The sequence below is a fragment of the Aquila chrysaetos genome, chromosome 23 (assembly GCF_900496995.4).
Source record: "Aquila chrysaetos chrysaetos chromosome 23, bAquChr1.4, whole genome shotgun sequence".
Taxonomy (NCBI): Eukaryota; Metazoa; Chordata; class Aves; order Accipitriformes; family Accipitridae; genus Aquila; species Aquila chrysaetos.
In genome coordinates this window covers 15,120,849-15,141,533 of record NC_044026.1, presented here as the reverse complement: position 1 = coordinate 15,141,533, position 20,685 = coordinate 15,120,849, and the positions used below count along the sequence as shown (strand labels likewise).

The 20,685-nt window shown below is 38.1% G+C and overlaps 2 protein-coding genes and 1 long non-coding RNA gene across 13 annotated transcripts in view; 2 read left to right on the top strand and 1 right to left on the bottom strand.

Annotated features, from left to right (window-relative positions):
• STS (steroid sulfatase) overlaps positions 1-4,561 on the bottom strand; it is a 117,440-nt gene extending 112,879 nt beyond the window's left edge. For 5 of the 11 annotated variants that reach the window (XM_029998861.1, XM_029998867.1, XM_029998865.1 and 2 more), the window contains exons 1-2: positions 4,427-4,561; positions 3,542-3,716 (exon numbers count right to left, since the gene is read on the bottom strand). The gene's annotated coding sequence lies outside the window, so the exon portion shown is untranslated. The remainder of the gene's footprint in view (positions 1-3,541; positions 3,717-4,426) is intronic. The other 6 variants (XM_029998862.1, XM_029998869.1, XM_029998863.1 and 3 more) reach the window with 3 other exon arrangements.
• LOC115334552 (pseudouridine 5'-phosphatase) overlaps positions 4,310-20,685 on the top strand; it is a 74,221-nt gene continuing 57,845 nt past the window's right edge. The window contains exon 1 of the mRNA XM_029998874.1: positions 4,310-4,457. Coding sequence (XP_029854734.1) covers positions 4,379-4,457 — 79 coding nt within the window. The 5' untranslated portion in view covers positions 4,310-4,378. The remainder of the gene's footprint in view (positions 4,458-20,685) is intronic.
• LOC115334553 lies at positions 4,635-9,181 on the top strand. The gene is made up of 3 exons (XR_003921152.2): positions 4,635-4,927; positions 7,904-7,945; positions 8,995-9,181. It is a non-coding gene; the product is annotated as an uncharacterized LOC115334553 (long non-coding RNA).

Sequence of the window (20,685 nt, the reverse complement as noted above, 5' to 3'; positions counted from 1 at the left end):
AAGCACTTGAGGATTTCAATTACAATGACACTGCTCATCACCTGAACGCTTTGCCTGTGTGCAGCCAATGTTTTACTGGAAGACCAAAAATTATGTCAAAAAGCTAATTCACAAACCATAGAGGAGAGAAAATGATTCTCACTGACTTTAATGAAAACAAAAAAAGGCCCTGAAGCATGGCATTAAGGCTTCGTTTCCCAGCTTCAGAAACTGTTCGTTCTGTTGTACAATCCCATCAATACAGCAATTGACATCTAAAAATATCTTAGATCCCCTGTTCCCTCTCGTGTGCTTGGTTGGCTTTTCTAGAATTTCACCCCTCATTGCTGCTTAAGAACCTTTTTATAGTGCCTCATCTAAATTTATAGATGACCAACGTATATCTTCTTCACTTTATTCTCCTGAAGCGTAACACATCATCTTTCTTGCCTTTGTAACTAACCCACTTGTAATTGGTGGCAAGTATCAAAATCAGGAAATGGATGGCTCTCCTCCCCCTACTTGCTTGGCTGTAAGACCCATGATTGATTGAAGAGGATATACTCCCCTTTTGACTTATGAAATCAATAAAACATGACTTAGATCAGCAGGTGTATGGTATTATTTAATTGCCTTAAGACATATGCTCACTTTCCCTTTTGCAACCATAAAAACACGAACTGAAACAATAAAATTTACTTAATTCATATTCTTAGGGTGACAAGCTCTTGTTTGGTGACATCCAGAACTGGGAGGGATTTCATTTTCTGAGGGCTTATAGGCTCAACTATAGCAACTGTTGTGAATCTCAGCTGATACCTGAATTAAATTACATTTAACTCTAAGTCATTCCAAGTAATTTGTTACTAATAGCAGGTTTAACAGCTGTTCATGTAAATCATTGTGAAAGCTTTTAAATTACTGGATTTATTCAAGTCTTTAGATTCTTTTTTAATATTCAAACCAAAATGGATTATAATCTGTTTATCCTCTTTGCCAAGGCGCCTGCAGAACAAGAAAATAAAGTCAGTCATTTCTGTGTGAAACACATAGTGCTTGATGCTCCTATCAATGGTATAAAAATATGTAAATGAATCCATGTTTCGAGCACAATATGAAGTAGTGAAATAGGAAACTGCAATTTTTGAGTCACATGTATTGCCTAAGAAAACACTTAAGCATATTCTGAAGCTTTTACTCTCCAGGAAAAGAGCTTAGTTTCAGTGATGTGGAAAACTTTTTAGCTTTGAGATAAAGAAAACCCAAACAAACACACAAAGGTTAAAAAAAGTTATGAGGACTGCGTATGTAAACATTGTGTTGCATACTTAGTAACTCCATGGATACACACCTGAGTATTTTCACCTTATCACACATGTAAGAACAAAACCAAAGTCTTTTTAACACATTATTACAAAGCCAGAGAAAATAGACTTGTTTGGGGTAAGAAAGGCTACCCATAGGCAGCTAATATACATGAAAAAACCTGGACATCCAGCATGTATACATACCATGTAACACCAAAAAATTTAAAACTGAGCAAAGATTTATTCATCTGCTTTGGTATATGCCCAGATAGCAAGTTAAATTCATTTAAAAATGTACATGAAGTTAACTGTGTTCTTCAGACCTTGCAGGATTCAAGTCTACCTGCACAATTAGATCTCAGTAACCCAAGTTCACCCTTCTCAATAAGCACACATCAGGTTCATAGGCATATAATTAACTATCGGTCTTCATGGTCACTGTACCTCCACCACAGTACGCTTCCCACAACTCAAAAGTTATTAAAATAAAGTCTTCATCACTTGGAACAGGCTTAAAATAAATAATTAAAAAAAAGTCATAAACAAAAAATCAATTACACATTTCTCAATCTCAGTGTTTCACTCCTTAAAAAAAAACTCCAACCAAATAGTACTGCTGCGATGTTTGAGACAAATATTTAAGACAGCTCAAATAAAACTTAAATCAGCATTTTCACTTATTTGAGCATCTAGAAAACTATGCTCCACCATGAATTAGAAGTTCTGCTTGGACTTTCACCCAATTTCATTCTGTTAGTAAGAAGACTTAGTCATGCTGAATAAACCTGAACAGTTTGTCTACAGTGGAAAGATTTTCCTGTGTTTGAATGCAGCTTTGAAGAATCAAGCTAACATAACACTGATTATCACTGATGAGCCAGAGTAAAGCAAAGCAAATTGAAGTCATCAGCCTGTCGGGTAACCTGACAAGTCTCGAAATGTGCAAAGTAAGATTTGTAACGCAGACCACTTAACACTAAAAGGTTCATCTTGTGTATTACACTTTAATTTTGTGGGCTTTTTTCATAAAGGTTGTCTTTAAGATTTATTTTCACTTTAAATATGCAAAAGTTTTGCATAAGCCTTATGTTTTCTGAGATGAACTGGTGGTTTACTTGCTAATAATATTAAACATCTCCCCTTTTGAAGAAGGTGGAGTTGTGATCAAAATACTTTTCTCTAATTAGAACAATGAATCAAGATAACAAGAAAAAGCTACATCAGTCAGGTAACAAGTACAGGTGTTACTATGCCAGCAAATACAATTAAAGACAGTTTTTTTTAGAATATTTGATAATTACAAAGTAGATGAATCCACCTCAGGTACAACTGCCATACAACCTCATTACTACTGTCTTGAAATTTTTTGCCACAACAGCACGCACTCTTACAGTAGAAACACGCTCTTTCTTACAATAGCAGAATACTACCATTAGAAGTATTGAAATTACTATAATGATTTTTTTATTCCTTTTAACAGTCACACTTTTTTGGACATACTGTATTGAGGATTTTACCTTTCTATTGATTCTAGCTATGCTCCCACCTAAGTGAACTACTAAGGAAACTTAACACATTTGCAGTCTGAAACAAGTTGGAATATTGACTTGTTGCACAGTGTTTACTGCAGAAACAAAACAGCTGTGTGCATTCTTAACACTCATATTGTAAGGTTACAATAAAGAATTTCATCTGGAAGCACAGGTCCCATTTTCTTAAATGTAGGCAAGAAATAACAGATGCATGTCATGACTACACATGACTTTTTTCAAAAGACATTTAAGGCACTGTGCGCTCTGTTTTTCCTAGCCTACATAGGCAGGGCTTAAGCAGCATTATCAAACAATCATTACAAAATGAGGCAAGTTAAAAAAAAAAAAAAAACAAACAAAAAAACCCCCCAGAAAACCAATCCAAAACTCAAAAAAATTTGTTTGAAAGTCATGTTTTATTATTAAAAAGATACCAGTAAAGGCCAAGGATGTTTTATTTGTCTTCTTATTTCCAAGACAGGAGAAGGTATGAGGACTTTGTGTCTATGATATTTCTCACAAACATAGGGTGAGGATTCTTTAAAGGGACAGGTTTTGGGGGTAGGCAATATGTGTAAAGAGGATAAATTAAAATTCAAATATGACTGTATGACACCTACAGTTAGGGCTTTAACAACCACCGCTAACTTGATAAAATGGTGAAGTATTGCCAATTCAAATGAAAGCACTGTCAGAAAAAAAATGAATTGCTGAGAGGCCTACCTACAGGCAAAAAAGACAGGACTTCCCTTACGCGAAGCAGCAACTAATCACTGCCTTCACACAGAACTGCAGAGCAGTACACATCTCCAAGCCAGTATGTCACCTTGGGAGCCCGATACAGCTTTCTTCATGTCTGCTTCTGCAACTGGTATTTCAACGATCAACGGTTAGTTACCTGCAAGAAAAAATAAAAAAGGGAAGACTGATGAGGAGAGTTACCTCTTTCCCTCACAAGTGCCCAGTCAAAATCAGATGATGTGTCCATGCAGGAAGACTTGGTTCGTCTCAAGAACGCTGGCTTGTTTCTTCAACTTCAGAACTTCTTGAATGTTTCAGAAAAAAGCCCACCCAAAACAACCCACTATTAACTATTCTCGCACTCAGCAACCCTGAGGAGATGGGTTTTCACGGCACTACTTTACTCTTTCCTCACAGTGGTACATAGATTTGTACGTTTTTGTTTACGGCTCCAACTGTGATCCAGTGGTAATATTATCCTCATAAACCTCCACACGGGCAAAAAGAAGTTTTGTGAGGAAACACCGTCCAGAACGTCACAACGCCAGCAACTCCCCACTCTCTCCCGTAAGCAGCACGGAACGGGATTTAAAACGAGCTGCCCTCCACCAGACGAGGCCCCACGAAGAGAAACGGACTTTGTTTTAAGAAAAGAACAACAAAACCAACAGAGCAGGCCCCAACGCCCGCCGCCCACACCCGCTCCCAACCGGCCCGGCCCGGCCCCGCGGCTGCACCGCTCCCCTCGGCTCCTGCCGCCGCGACGACCGCGCTTGCGCCGCCGCTGCCAGGCGGGCTCCGGGCTGCTCCGGCCTCGCCATGTCCTCCGCCTCCTCCTCCTCGGCCGCGCTGCGGCCGGTCACTCACCTGATCTTTGACATGGACGGCCTCCTGCTGGGTGTGTAGCCTTCACCCCTCTCCCCCGCCGCGGCCTGGCCCCCCCCGACCCCGCGCTGCCCGTTCCGCCGCCCGGCCCGGCCCGGCTCGGCTCGGCCGGGCAGCGAAGGGGCCGTAGCCGGCGGCGGGCGGCCCCCTCCCCGCCGCCCCGCCTCTCTGCTGAGGCGCCTCCCGGGGCCGGGGGGCAGCGGGCCGGGGCGGGCTGCCCCTTCACGGCGGGCTGCCCCCCTTCACGGCCGCCTCGCTCCGGGCGGGCGGCCAGGGCGCCCCGGGCGGCGTTGCTTAAAGGCGGCTGAAGGGATTAAAGCAACGGGAAGCTATTTATTTCCTTCTCCTCGTCCACGCCAACCCGCTGTTTTCCGCGGGCAAATTTCGCCTGGATAAAAAAAAAAAAAACCACCAACCAAAACACAAAATCCGGGGCCGAGATCGAATAGGGCGCTTACCCTTAATGGCGGCGGACTGAGCGAGGTGAGGGTGGCTGTGGGGAGAGAGGCGTGGGGTAGCCTGGGGTGAAGAGCCGGGGAAGGCGGGCGCGGAGGGCGCGTTTGCGGTTTTACGGGGCCGGAGGAGTCCAAGGGCCGCCGGGAGCTCGGCCGAGGCCGGCCGGCCCCGCACCCGGGGGTTGCTTGTGCCGAGCAGGGTGCAGGAGAGCGTTTTTAAGCGTTTGGAGTTGCAGTCTCCAACTGCAACGCCTGGAAACCACCGTGAGAGCCGCCTCCCGATTTTTGTATCGGTGGACTTCCAGCTTTGCGGGGTTGTTCCGCAGTCTCTCGCCTCCCGTGCGACAGCTGGATTGGGTCCTGTCATAGTCGGTGTGACTAGGGCAGTATTTAAGTCTGCTCTTAACTATTTTAGTGAATGGGGCCCTTCTGCTGCATGCCTCCTGGAGAATAATGGAGTATTTTTGTAGGTGACTTGGTTTTTGAAATAGTCCATGTGGTTTATCACACGGGAAGCAGCTTTGGATGTGGGCGGATTCTTAAAAAGTGTGAATTTGAGGTGTGTGCCTTCCTTCTGCAAAACCCAAATTGTTGCAGTTTCTGGAAAGACTGCTGTGAAGTCTGACGAATTACTCTGTTTCTGAGAAATGTGCGCTTTTCCCTCCTTCACGCCTACAACAGGTGAAGGCAATTCAGTTATCGTGGTTTGAAACAAAAATGGCTTTACTCACACTATCACAAATTGTTTCAAGCATTTTAGAGCCTTTGGTTTCTGTATGTTTAATCTTTACTCTCAATACGCTATGCAAAACAGCGATTGAACTTCTTCAGTTTCATTTTCAGTTTCACCACTGGAGTCTCAAATAGCCTGAGGTTATGTTTTTCTTTTATTTTATCCTGGACCAATTATTTTAATTTCATTCTTATTTAGAAGTTTTAGGAAAGCTTTTTTAGTTGCTACCGCTTTTTAGCAGAATTTGAAGATGTGCTTCACACAGAATACTCACCTGAACAGGACAGTCTAGGTAAGCGGTATGAATATTTAGGCTTTGATATGGATACGTAAGATTTCTGTATCAGTTTTAAGTGAATTTATTATGCACAGGCATTTACAGGATAGGTGCTTTAGTTTTGGCCAATATTCTAGGAACTAAAGACATTTGTCTCAGATGTTATCCTGTCTATATTTAGAAATTGCCTTTCTATATCTTTCCAAACAAGCAAAACCAATACAAATTGAGGTTCTGAGTCGTGTTTTAGGTCTCCAAACTCCTGGGGTTCATACAGTGAAGAAGGATTAAAAATACTCTAGATTACAAACTGTATCTCATACTGGGAAAGTAATTATAATGGATTGATAATTCTTGGATCCTTTGTCACTTTCTGGATTCAAACAAAATAGCAGACATAAATTATGGAATTTTGGTTGCTTATATATAAAATATATATATACAAAAAAACCCCCGTATATAAACATGAAGAGTTTATGCATGCTGGTATAATTTATTTTTATCCCTACATATGAGGCATCCTTTGTACTTACAAATATTTGTTGTGTTGTGTTTCCATTCCCCTAGTTACTGTTATGCCACAACGTGGATGTGATTTCTTCTATTTCAAAAAGCTGCATAGAAAGAATGTGTTGTATTTCAGTGATCTTTCAGCTGTGATGAAAGCCATAATTATATATAAAGTTAAACTGAAAATCCTCTTAAGTGTCTTCCAGTACAGAGGCATAAAAGGGACACCACCTTGATGATTTTCATAATGTACACTTCCTTTCAGAGGACTTGTAGTATATTTCAGCCTCTAAATACTTTGAGTGTCACAACTTTTAACATAATTTTTGGTGAACCTGTTTGTTTCATGACGAGTTGTGACCCTTAGGAGGCAAAAAGGCAGTCAGCAGACTGCTTGGTCTTCCCCAAGATTCCTAAATGTTTCAAGAAATTTGGAATAATTTGGGGGAAGGCATGAAATAAGGGGCACACAGGCTAGACACTTTCTGCTGAATCTGTCTGCTCTAAGTCTTCTGAATGAGACAAATGGTTATATTGATGTAAACCTACATGAGAAATAAGATCCCCTTTAATTTTTATTTGAAATTTTTAATGTCACCTAGTGTTAATCAAAGATGATAAATTAATTACATACATATTTCTAGAAGCTATAGAAATCTGCATAAAATTACTTCCTTTGAAAGATCACAAACAAAATTTCAGTATTGGATATCTAAAACTACACTTTTGTAACTTTTTTAAGTACCACCATAGCTGGTTGCATTTTTCAAAATCTGAAGCTTTAGGTTTTGCAATAATTTTCACAACGAAGTAGTGTGTGAAAATGTATGTGACTGTTTTTGGAAGTTTTCACCTAAACCTTGCTGATTTTATAGAACAAATATGAATTGATCTATAAATGATTAAAAATTGAACATTAAATTGATTTAATGTGTACCATGAACTTGCTTCCTATAGCTGACATACTTGCTTTTGATTAAGGAAGGTAAGATATCTTCTGATAGGAAGATTTCCAAACTATTTGTGAATACTTCCTACCTGAGTGTAAAATCCTTGAATGAGGTCTGAGGCACTTACAAGGTTCTTGACTTTGGAAACAATCCAAGTGTTACCCTGTAGAACCTGCATCCATATACTTCAGTCGCTAAGGCTAGGCTATGTGAGTGTGTTGCTGAGTCTCATCTTATGTGACTTTACCTCCCCCATCTCTTTAGCATAATTGAGACTGATTAAATTGTCCTTGAGTCCCACCTTGATATATCAGGTTACCTTCAATAGGGGAGTTCTTCCCCCTGAACTGCCAGTGGAAGTACTTCATCCCTTTCATTCAGAGTCCTTCTGTATCATTATTTGGAGTGTTATCTAATGCCATTTTTTCAGCACTTATAATCAATGCAGTTCACCCTTCTGAGGTTTCCTCCTTTTGGATTACTTTCCCTTTGAGCTGTTGGATGAAATCTTAGTTTTTTTCTCTTTTGTTCCAGTTGCCAGGGAATTAGCACACTGAAAAGTAATGCTCTCATTTAGTAAGTAAAATATGTGAACAGCACCTCTAGACGGCTTGTTATTTAATAGGTAAAATTAACTGAAGGACTGTTTTTTTGTAGGACGCTCTAGCTGTAATAGAAAAAACAGCCTTTGTGCTAGCGTACAGCAGTTACATCCTGCTTTATTATATATATGCAGCAAGGTTTAGTTAACATAGTTTGTAAGTGGTGCTCACTTCACTGCGTGGTCTAAACCAGAAGAAAAGGAATAACAAAATTTTAATTTTTGGTGTACTGCTGTACTTTTTTTTTAACCCAACACTTTTGTAGTATTAAATTTCTACTTGCTTTCCTACAGCAAATCCTAACAATAAATGCTCAGAACTTGTACTACTCTACATTTTCTTAAAATGCTTTAGTCTTTTCCTACAGAAGACTACTGTTATAACTCCTAGTATATAGTATAATTAAAACTGTTAAACCTACTTATGTGTGCCCTTATCCAACACGCAGAGTACAGGGTTAGCTGGCTAAAATAAAAAAAACAGAACAGAAGCTAGAGGTCTTTGATACCTAAATAAATACTTTTGTTATAGTTGTACTGTTTAATATCTGATCCTGTCATTTTAGCATCTTGTAAAAACATACAAACGCTGAAGATACAGAAGAAAAAATCTACTGAATTTGTACAAAACATACAGCTAGAGTAATGCCCCTAAGAACTATCTTCTCAACTTACTTGTAGGTTGTATTTTGAGCTATGATGAGTGTTTTTGTTATGTAATTGTAGCCAATAGCTACACTACCACCAGAACACAATAGGATTGAATGTTGCCTTTGTTGATCAGTGCTTAAACTTGTAGGGGGCCAAAAATATTTTAAATTAGAAATTATATTCTTTACAAGCTGCATGTATAATATTAACCTTTCCTAACTGACTAATGAACTTAGGAAAACTGCTGCAAAGATAAGATGTTTCTTAGCATTGTGCTTAAAGCTGAACTAAAGCTTAATTAACATGCAGAGAACACGACAGTTCAGTAGAGAAAGTTTAGTCATGTATTTATTTTTGTTTAATTTTTTGTTAGGAGTAGTGACCATTTTATGTAAATTATTATCCTTGCTGGTGTCCCTTAATGTTGTGAAACAACATCCTTACATAAGGTAAGTCAGTGTATTCAAGCACATCTGAGAGAGATGGTTTCTAAAGCACCTTAGTTTTGCAAGATACCTTCACCATAACTCAAAGTCAGGCAACTGGGATTGGAAGTTGCTGCTCTTGCAGCTGCTGTCTTCTTTGTGTGGAGAAGACCGCTGGATTCTTGTGTGCCACTTCTAAGCAGCTCCTGCATGGCTAGTCACACAGGTAATCTCTGTTCTATGATATAGAAGAAATTAACTTGCAGTTAAATTCATTGCAGTGTTGTGAGATTCACAAGAGTTTGGGCGTGTTTTCTTTCTCCCCAGTGTTACCTACCCATTGTCACAAGGTCAGAAGTCAAAAATGTACTCTTACTTTCATTTCCTTGCACAAGTTGCCTAGGAGATTGCTGTTACAAGAAAACTGGTAAGAGTTCCATGCTGGAGTTTACTTACGTGCATGCTGTCTTTTATTTTACAGCGTCAATGGGAGGTTAAAACAGCTTCCTATTTCTTCTGCATCAGAGCAAATAGCACCAATTCAACTAAACATCAGTCCTCTCTAGATTGTCCTCTATTATGGCTTAAGTGCAGGAATTAATCTTCTTAGGCTATGAACTGGCAATTTTGTAAGCCTATTTTCTGCTTCTAGGTAGTGGAAACTTACTTTCTTGCCATTCTCCATTTCCATCTGATTTGGGGGAACAAAGAAGGAAACAAAAATACTGTCTTGCCCCTGTGTTCTGTACTTGTATTTTGTTCCAAAACCAAAGAGATTAAGGATATTATTAGATTAAAATACCTCATAGATGCTTCATGAGCAAATTTTGGAGATAAGTAAAAAAGCTCCTCATTGAGACTTAACTAACCATAAAGAGAGTAAATAAGATTTGTCATATGCTTGAAAGCTAACATTTTAATTTAACAGCAAGGAAAATTTTGGCAAGGACGTAACAAACATAATAATGTAGAGTCTAACTTCTATTATTCCCATGATCGATTTGTAGATTGTCCATCCACGTGATTGCCTGTTGTTTGCGGTTAGAGTAATCCAGAACTGGAGCATAGTTCAGCATCTGTAGAACAGGGTTTTTTTTTCATTTCTGTAATGGTTAACGTATTTCAAAATGCCATGGGCAGCATTAGCAATGATCTTTTTTTTTTCTCCCTGGGGAGTTAACAAAGGAATGCTCCCAAGCTGAAAGATCCATGATTTGATTTTAATATTGCACGTAAGTTACACACAAATGCAATGTATGTTTTGTGCTTATTTATTTCTTTATTAGTTGCACCAGACCCAAAGCATTTGGTTTTAAAAGAAAATAAAAAACACATGCTAAATAAATTAATCCCAAGAGATTTCAAATTTCCACTGTTAATAATGTGGCTTTCATTTTCTGACTTTTACACACATTCAGTTATATAGAGGACCTTTAACAAGCGGAGAGGTATGTTTTGAAGGTGCTGGGAGTCTAAAGGTTCTGTTTAGTGATTTTAAAGATGCACACAGCAGTTTGACCATTTATAAAAATTAGTCTCTTTCTGTGCCTAAATGCAGATTTTCAAATCTGGTTTTAGATGATAAGGTTTTATATTTGTTGGCTGTGTACACGGTTTTGTGTATAAAGTTCCAATTATTTTGCTTTGAATGTAAATAATAAGGTGTCATAAATGGAATAGAATTTCATACAAAGAAAAGATGTATAGAATTTTCCCTTATAAGAATACTATTTCCAGCTGCTGCGTTCCAATTTTCTTTTTACTTAAGAAGGAAAACAACATTAACAGCCCTGGATTTATTATTCTGCATACTGGCAGTAGTTACACTGTATGCCATCTTGGGCCCAACTCTGCAGCTCTTATTCTGAGTAGTTGTAATTTATTCATCTAGCCTTGTTGTGAGTTGGCTAATTGAACTCTTGAGAGTGGAATTTTTAAGGACACCTTAATTTTTCTGGGTAGGACAGTTTACCAGCAACATTCTTCTCTGTGAGTTCTGCTGGTGTATTTTCTCTGTGAGACAATCTGATTCTTGAATACCGGCATTTATACTTCTAATATTGCGGGGGGGGGGGGGGGGGGGGGGGGGTGTTGGTTGTTGTTACTATTTTTAACTAATTTTTTACTTTTTTTTTTTCACTTGGCAAAAGACCTTAATGGTGATGATAATTTTCACAATATGAACATTGCTCTTTTAAAGAACAGGAACTATGTTAACTAACAACACAGAAACAATTAAGCTAAATATCTTCTCGCTTCAAACTTGATATCTATTGCTTTTGTTATGGACAACTGATTTTCTTTCGCACAATGTAGAGACTGCCTGTGATTGTCGCTGGTTCTTTTATGTGTTTCTGTACCTCTCCGTATTGATCCTCATTACTTTCACAGAACTGCAGAGAAGTATTTAACCAAGATCATTTTTGTGTCTTACAGTGGTTCTGACAGAGACTCCTGACCTTGATTTATCCTTTTCCTCCCCCTTAGTAATAATAATGATAATACAGTGTTCTGACCCAAAGCTCCTTAAGGTACTGCCAACCTTCATCAAGATTTTTCTTGGTACTTCGACCAGAGAAAACCACCCTGTTTTCTTTATCTCACTTTGACTTCCTTTCCTTCAATAAGCAGTGAGGAATGCTTGTCTCTTGTGGCTCTTTTTTTGATGGCTGACAACTTTTTTCTTTTTCTTTTTTTTTTTTTTGGCAATATTTTGCTTCTTGAAGGGTTGCACACCTATTGACAGTATCAATGTTTGCTGTCTCTATGTATGCTTTCTGTTCTTGTGCAGCTTTTAATAATTTTAATTCCTTTTATAATAAATACCATTTTCCATAGTAGTTTGGCAATGAATCTGATGCTGTAATTTGGAAAAAATTGCATCTAAGTGGACACCGCTCTTTCCCAAGTATGGTTTTGCTGTTGTTATATATAATAGCTGCTTTCTTTTTAAAATGTATTCTTACTTTTCTTCCTCCTTCCCTTTTGAGGTATATGAAGTATTTTTGTAAAAGTCATCAAATAAGTCCCACTTCTAGCAGACTGTGTGTCTCTGATGAAACAGGTTTATTTCTAGTTCTTGAAAGCTTTCCTTTGGGCACCAGTTATGTACAGCACTCCGTATATTACTTTTTTCCTCTGCTGTTAGTTTTCACCTTTGCTATACCTGTGTGTCGTTCTTTTGGGCAAGATTCATGTGCAGTTTGTCTCAGGATAATGCAAGACAGCTGAGAGGAAAGCCCAGTTTATTATTTGTCAGCCCAGTCTTTCTATCTAACATCCATAGGAGTTTACTCATGACCTTTGTCACTGTATAATATGTACGACGTTACACAGTGTCTCATTCTCCCAGCTCATTAATACGTGTTCTCTGACCTGGTGTAATAGTTCCAGCAGCCCCTGTGTAACCTTTGCTCTCCAAAGAATAGGTACATGCTGGTCCTTTGCAGCAGTCCTGTGCTTGCGGGTGCTGAACTGATTGGGTTTGCTGCCAAGCAGCTCAGCCCTCTTGTTCACTCCTGGGCATTGATCGTCTGCTGTGCATAAATATTAGTTCTCTCAGGTTCTCTTTCACAGTGTCACCATATACTGCAAATTGCCCGCTTGTGTTAGGGCATCTTTTTGAACATTATGTCTTTAAACTTGTGTTCTGCTTTAATAGGTCCATTTGGCTGTAATGTAAATGGTGTATTCAAACTAATAGACCCTCATTTGATTACTGACCAGCCATGAGGGAAGTGTCTTTGTTGGACTGGGATGTTTTATGAGTTTGATGCTGGTACTGTTTATTTGGGAGCACTTCTATGGAAGAGGAAAAAATTTGCACTAGTACTGGAAGAAGAATGGAATGAAAGATAATGTGTGTTTAATGAAAAAATTGGGATTATAGTGTATCAGAAGGTCTGAAGTGGGAGAAATTAATGGGTTTAAGGTGGAGCATGAGTACACTGAGACGTAATGCCATTTGAATAAATTGTTCTATGGTAAAGATTTTTCTGTTTTGTTTTGTAATTTGCATACATAAAGCTCCTTTGACCTGTCTCTTCAGGGCAAAAGAGTAGACCCATGCATGCCTCTAAAGTGACATAACCTTGGATAATGTCATCATTCTGCTACAAGACTATTACTGCAAAAAATTAAACCATGTGAAATGGTAGATCTTTTTATGCTCGGACTGAATCCTCTCTATAGCATTATATTATTATTGGACTAACAACACATTCTTTGCTTTGTTGCTCAGGGGAGATGGAGCCACAAAGAGCGTATCACAGTGCAATAAATTTCTAGTCTTTAAAAATTAAAACCAGTGTTTCATGGGGAACATACCTCAGGAAAATGAAAATATTTGGGCCACTGAGGTATTGTAGTATATCTAATTGCTACTCCACTGCCTAATAACTTGCATTGTTATTATTGTTGTAGATCATATTTTTATGATATTTATCCTTCTCCCATATTTAATTTGAACATCTTCATTTTCTATGAATGAAATCTAAGAGTAAAGAGCAAGAAGTAGTGTTGCTATTCTGGTTTTGTGTGTTCTAGAACGTTAAACTTTTTATGTGGCAGTTGATTGCAAATTGTACAGTATTGTAAAATTTAGTTTCTTAAATTGTTCGACTTACCATTTTACTTTGCATAGTTTAGTGTTTATCATGGCTTTGCCTTTTTCAAAAAGGAAGTGAATTATTCCCCTTCCCTCTTTTGGAACTTGTGACAGAGAGCAGGTAATTAGTGTGTGCACATGGAAACACTGTAGAATAACAAGATAAAATTGAAGTTCTAGGTTCTATGGGTTAGGTTAAAAAAAAATAAAGAAGTTTTGCATCTTTATACTACTTGTTATACTACTGCCTGTTCTACTATTTATTTTTAATTAAAAAACTCTAGAGTTCTCTCTTACAGATTAAAAAAAAAGGTTTTGGTTTTACCTGCTAATGGTATGCAAAGTTTTAAAGAACTTTTGGTGTGTTTTTAGCTGCCTATTACCTGGGTCTTCATACTATTAGAAACAGCTGCATGTCCTAAAAACCTCACACTTATACCACTGCAAAATTTCTGGGTGGCTGTGATCTGTCACATAGAACCTCCCCTGTCCAGGCTGGTCCCTGAAGTGCCCTGAGAGGAGAACTTTCTGGAGTCTGCTGTAGCACCATTACTGCTGCCCAGACAATTCTTTTCCTATGGAAAGCAGGATGGGGGAGAAAGGAGGCAGTCTACACATATGTTGGGACAAGATTTGAAATAACATGACCTGAGTGCTTCTAGGTCCCAGGGTTTAGAAATAGCCTATGATTTTCAAAATGTATACATTGGACCTACAGAAGTAACTGTACTTATTAATGGCAGTGTTAACAACATGTAAGAGTTTATACCAGTACTTATGCGTAAATGCAAATATACTTTGTACAGCAGTCTTCATACGGCGTCTTGGTCTCTGAGAAAACTTCTGAATTTTGATGGCATCTTGGGAAGTGTCATAGCATTAGGAATTCTTTTATGTTTACTTTTGTTGTTAAGGTTTTTCTAAGCCTATGCTCTAAATTCTGCAGTTATCGTTCCTTGGATATATTACGTTAGTATTGCTTTTATCTCAAAATATATTTCATAAATAGAAGAAAGTTTGTGAAGTGTTCATCATGGTATTAGGCTCTCTGTAGATGCTAAATTTTTTTATAGGTATCTGTTTGTTTTACGGACTTCAGAATCTTTCAAATAATATTCCTCCAGTTTGGAAATTTCCAGTGCTCTACAAAACCCTACAAATCCTGGATAAAGCTTTAGAGATACAGGGAATGTTTTTTCATGTGTGTATGTATACAAAGGAGAGGATTTCCTCCATTTAAAATAACTATTGAGATAATGAGTGGCTTCTCAACTCTGAAGTTGTCAAAGAAAAATGCCTTAAAAATATGTCAAAATTTTCTTGAAGAAGTCTCTTTGCATAAGAGAGAGTTAACAATAAAACTGAATTATATGGTTTATAAATTAACTGGCCCTTGTTTTTCCCAAATCAAAGCTCTTGGCTTTAAGAGTTGGCATTTCGGGACCTGTAGCTGGTTTCTGTCTGCATTATACTGGTTAAGGCTGCTATCTACATAAATCTGTGTTTCCCCCCGCCTCTCCCCCAGGCAATGATACAAGATGATTAAATTATGCGTGGTTTTTCTCTTCTCATTGCCCTGGTTAATTGAGAAATGGCTATACCTTTGTAGAAGTCTCTACTAAGAGGGGAAAAAGAAAAGCCATATTCTAAGATTTATAGCAAAACCATGGAAGTTATTCCCTTCTTCACCCATTCCCTTTTCTAATACTGTAGTTCAACATGGAATAGATTCATGTTTTCTTTTTAATTCCTTCTGTTATAATTGCAGCTTTCAGGGGACTAAAACAAATATTACCATTTGACCCAAATGTTTCTGTGTTTGTATATAAAGAAAAGGAAGGCAGCATACTTTTTTTCCTCAGTGTACTCTTCTGAAGATATTTAGTTTACCTTTCTCTTCATAGCATCTTGCATACTGAAATTGTGAGCTACAGTTCTCTGCTTTATATTCTAATTGTATGTACAAGGAATTACATTTCACTGATGTTCTAACATTATTCCTAAGTATATCTCAAAAGAGTTACAGTAGGAAAAATACTTCCAATACCCATTCATTCTTTCTGGGTTGGATCCTACATTTGTCTTTCTTCTCCTTCTTTAAAGTAGCCTTCTTGTGCTGTTAATTAAAAACAGTCTTCCTTTTGAAAAAAAATACTCTGTAAGTTTAGGCCCAACTGAGATTTGATCTAATTTTCCTAGAAATTGTTCTTACTAAAGTCTTGAAATCCTCAACTTATCTGAGTCTTCTTGACTTGACAGCTGACTTGATAGTGTTTATCAATAATTTTTCCCCAAAACCTTGTTCTTTCATGCCATTCTTTTTTTAGAGGTGAGCACAGCGTGGAAATATATCATTCAGAAAGATTGTATTTGTACTCATGAGTTGTTACAAGGCACCCAATACATAGGTGGTGTACCGTATTAGAGGTATAATAAGGTGTACCTTACAGATACCACTCTTTCCTTAGATAGAAGTAAAGGAATTCATACAGGTGTTAAAAAACCCTACAGTTCTGTTTAAATAACAGTACCTACTCCTCTCCTCCAAGCTGTGAAAGTTTTTATTGGTAATACAGGCCCAGAAGCATAAATCAAGTACTCAACAAAATAGTTTACAAAGGTCAATGATTACAGGTATTGTATAACTGTACTCAATGGTAGCCGTAAGTTTGAAAAATGTACTACCCACTTGAATTGTCTATAATGGAGCCTTTGAGACAATTATAGACTACCAAGGAAATTACTTTTTCACAGAGTGATGATGATGATGTAATTTAATGGCTTCAGTACTGACAGTGTAGATGCTTCCCATTTGTAGTTCAAGACCTACTTAAGCTCCTCTGACAGTCCATGAGAGGGATTTAAAGTCTCAAGAGACATGCTGCATTTTCTATAATTAATAATAGGGTGGAGGGTAGTCTCAGAAGATATCCCTTTCCTGCAGAAAACAGCTTTAATTCTTGTATAATTTCATTTTATTTATTTATTACTGGCAAAGCTTTAAAACTCTAGAAAATCAAGTTCGTAACAGAAGTGATGACAGGCCGACAGCCCTGTAGCAATACCACCATGAACCGTGTCAACCTAACACAAGAAAAAAACCCCTCCAACCTCTTTGCTTATGACAAGCTCAGTGACTAAAGCTGCCCTTTACATTTTAGAGGGTAGACCGTAGCTATGTTCAACAGTGTTCAGCTCTGTTTTCTTTGATTGCAACATTTCATATAATTGGATTCTTCTATTAATAGTTAATTTGCTCTTCAGACAACAGAAAAATCCAAAAGGCTTTTCAGCCTGTTAATGGAATACCAGATTTGCATTTTTGTGCAAAGTTTTCAATCTCTTTGAAAACTACTAGCCAGAGGCTGTTAGAAAGATGTGGCCTATACTGCGTTGGCCTCTTTTCAGAAGAGAAGGGCCTTTGGTGACCAACTGTTCCATTATTACTGCAACTTGTATACCTTCTAATTCTTTTTTCTTTACATTTAGGAAACACATAAGTTACCCTGTTTAACTGGATATGCAACTTTAACTGTATGCCTGGGACGTGTTATTCCTTCTAACAGTTTCAAAACATAATGTGTCAAAAGGTATAGCCTTAGGACTTCATCTTTTTGTCTAAAAGTCATTTAAGTTCCAGTGGCTCAGTTCAGTGTATTCAGCAAATGAAGCAGACATTTTTTATTTTGCTGATTGTAAGCTTGATTTTAGATGAAGCAAAAGTAAATTACTGGAATGGGGTCAGGGATGCTATTTAGTGAACGGTGTCTGTTACAAATGGCGTTTTTCAGAGTTATTTCATATTCAGGTGTTAGTAACTTCTACTTCATTAGAGATTTTGTGTGTCAGTTCTGTTTGGATACTGCTAAATACGGCTGTTGATAATTGTTTTCATAGTTATTATATATAGTTGCATAAGTGATGCTTATATTAATAATTCCTAGCTATTATTTTTGCCACACCTTGTCGGCTGTTAATCAGAGAGACTAATTTTTTTCCTAATTTCCTTAAAGTTCTTGCCTCTTTCTCATTATGAAGCTGCCTGCAATGCACCTTCAAAAACAATTTTCACATTTACAAGCAGAATGATAGCAAATTGTTGCTATGGAGCAAAGAAATTTTTTGTAAATCTAAGTTCGGGTTAGTTACTGTGGAATTGGAAATGTGTACCTTATCTAACATGTTTATATTCAGAAACTGAGCTTGATTGTCTCTTGCTTGTACCATTGTGACTTAACTTATTTCAGAAGATTTGTACCTAATTCTGAGTAGTGAGAGAAAGGCTACTGGATTTTTTTTTTATTTTTTTTTTTTTTTTTAGTTTTTGGATGGAGGGAAGGAAGTTGGGGCAATTTTGGGAAATAAAGTAAAATGTCTCCTCTTATCTGCTTATTGAGCATATGCTTTGCCAACCTGTCTTCTGCAAGTGCTGTTGCAGTAGAACTAAGCACATCCTAGCGAAGTAACTCCTGTGTCAGGCTTATTAAATTCCAACCACAGGGGAGTGAAGCTGCTTGTGTCTCAAAATGTAAACTTTGACCTCGACTTGCAGAACTGAGGTAGGAGGGAAGAAAGATTAAGTGAAAGTGGAATGACTGGTAGTTCAGTTCACAATATCTATTTTTATTTTTAGCACATTAATCATATGGAAGAATGAAATGATGGACTAAAGTTTCTTGCACTCTCCGAGTCTCTGAACACATATTTTTTATTTCAGTTAGTAGGATACACAGCAGTGTTCCTTGTAACTCTAAGCTGTCACACTCAAACCAGTCATAACATAACATTTCCATTATGCTCAGAACCACTCTCTAGCAAAATAAGATTCAGCCTCTCCCCTTTGAGAGAGCTGAAAATATAACCTTAATAGCTACTGTTGGAGATTCTTCTTCCAGCTTTCTATTCCTCCTGTAGTCCTCATGTGAATTGGGTTCACTGACATGTTAGTGAGATTCTCTGTTTGAACCTTTTTGTAATCACTGTATTCTTCCAGGATTGTAGTGTGGGTAAGTTTTATGTCTTTTTATAAAACATCCCTGGTACTGTTTTGTTACTTTTCCCCTGTTTTAAACAAGAGATGGTAGAGTTTAGGATAAATGGATTTTGATGTTTGAAGACTGACCTTATGCTAGTTTAGAATTGACATAATGGGCTAAAATAATACTAGGTGAGTTTGATCCAAGCGTAGGACTTAAGAGGCAGATCTGTTCTCAGTCACCTCCTCTCTGCCAGAAAATGCCACTCTTAGAAAAGCTTTAAAAGGTAAAGTATTTTACTTGAAAGCTGGGACTTGGTCCAGTACATCCGCCTTTAGGTACCTGATGTGTGCCAAATGTTTAAGTGTTCTCTATAGCACTTCACTAACATAAAGTAATTTTTGTGTGCAGTTAAGAGATTGATACTTTTTTTCCCAGGTGGAAGTCCCTGAGCTGGTTTCAAACTGAGGTGATTTGAAACCCTTTCACAGGTATTTTGCATCAAATGTTTAATTTTGAAATGTCTCGTCCACGTCTTACAGGAACTGTAGTTGATGCCTTGTATTTGTATTTGTTTTTCAGGCTTCCTAATCAGTCTGTATTTGCCATATTAAGTAGAGACTTTGTATGATGGGAGGTAGAGTTCTTGGGCAGATTACACAACTTTGTACAAGAATTTTCACAACAGAAGCCTGACTCAAAATATGCTGATAAGATTTTCCAGTTAATAAAGGCTAACATAATCTCTATTTTTAGTGTGATTGTGTATACTAGTATTACTAGGTAGACTAAATCATCTATGCAGAGAGGCTAAAGATTTTCAGCAAAATTTCAGATATATACTGGGAGGAAAACTATACAGCTCTTCAGCAGCAGGACTGAGAATTAGTGTGTAAATAATCATAGGGAAAATAAAAAGAATCCTATTAAACAACTGTTATTGTATACTGAACTCTGTTAGTGGGAATTTATTGGGACTATTAATACAAAGATCTAGTACTGATACAGTCCGACTGCAGTTGAGTAGCAGACTGGCTTAATTTCCTGGGAATAGGAAAAGTTCCTTTTGCCCTACGACGTGTCCTCAGCGTGCAGCATCTGCTGTTCAGGTGCTGGAGTGCAAATGGTGTTTGAGCCCAGAAACACAAAAGCATTGTGCGTTGGATGGTGCTTTGAGCAACCGCATCTAGTGAAAGATATCCCTGCCCGTGGCCGGGGGGCTGGACAAGGTGATCTTTAAAGGTCTCTTCCAACCCAAACCATTCTATGATTTAGGTACCTATCTCTCAGTGGGTTCAGTGGGGCTTGGTTAAAAGCTTCTATGGCCAACTATAAGTTTTTATTTCACCATGCCAATTATAAGCAAGCCAATTATTAGTCTAAAACAAATTACAGTCTTCCAGTAGTTCTGTGCTTCTGCCCATGGTGTTACAAAACAAAAAGAGCTCATGTACCATCAGTCGTGGCAGTCCACTAACTTCGAGTGGTCCCGCTCTGGGCTGCAGGCTGTATTTGACTTTGGGGTCGGTTCGGACCTGCCTCCAGCTCACTGCCGAGTCTGGAGGTAGGACAGCTTTCGCTGTCACTGTGTGAGGTTTTTCAGTGCTCTGTGAGAACAGCCCTCTACTCTGATCCTCAGCGAGGGCTGTGGTCATGCGACTTCAGAGAAGCCTGTGCTGTTGGAAGTCCCTTTAATTGGTATCTGTACGATGGGTTTGAGGATTCACTACAGTTCTCAAACAAACGGTGATTACAGCTCATAAAACATAATTTTCAGTTTGCTGTATCACACTTGCCTCATGAATCTCAAAGGTCTGATTCTTTTTTTGTATTTTAGATTCTAGTTAGGATTAGGAGTTCTTGGTATACAGCTGTTAAAGAGGTACTGTGATCAGGTCTTGCAGTATCTCTGACGCTTTCCTCTTGACTGTAGGCTGTCAGGCATGATGCAATGTCCTCTCTCTTGGAAAATCAAGCACATTGATGATGTTTGGTTTTCTCCTCTTAGTGTTACCACCACAGAGAAATTACTCCATCAACAGATTTACTTCAAAAAT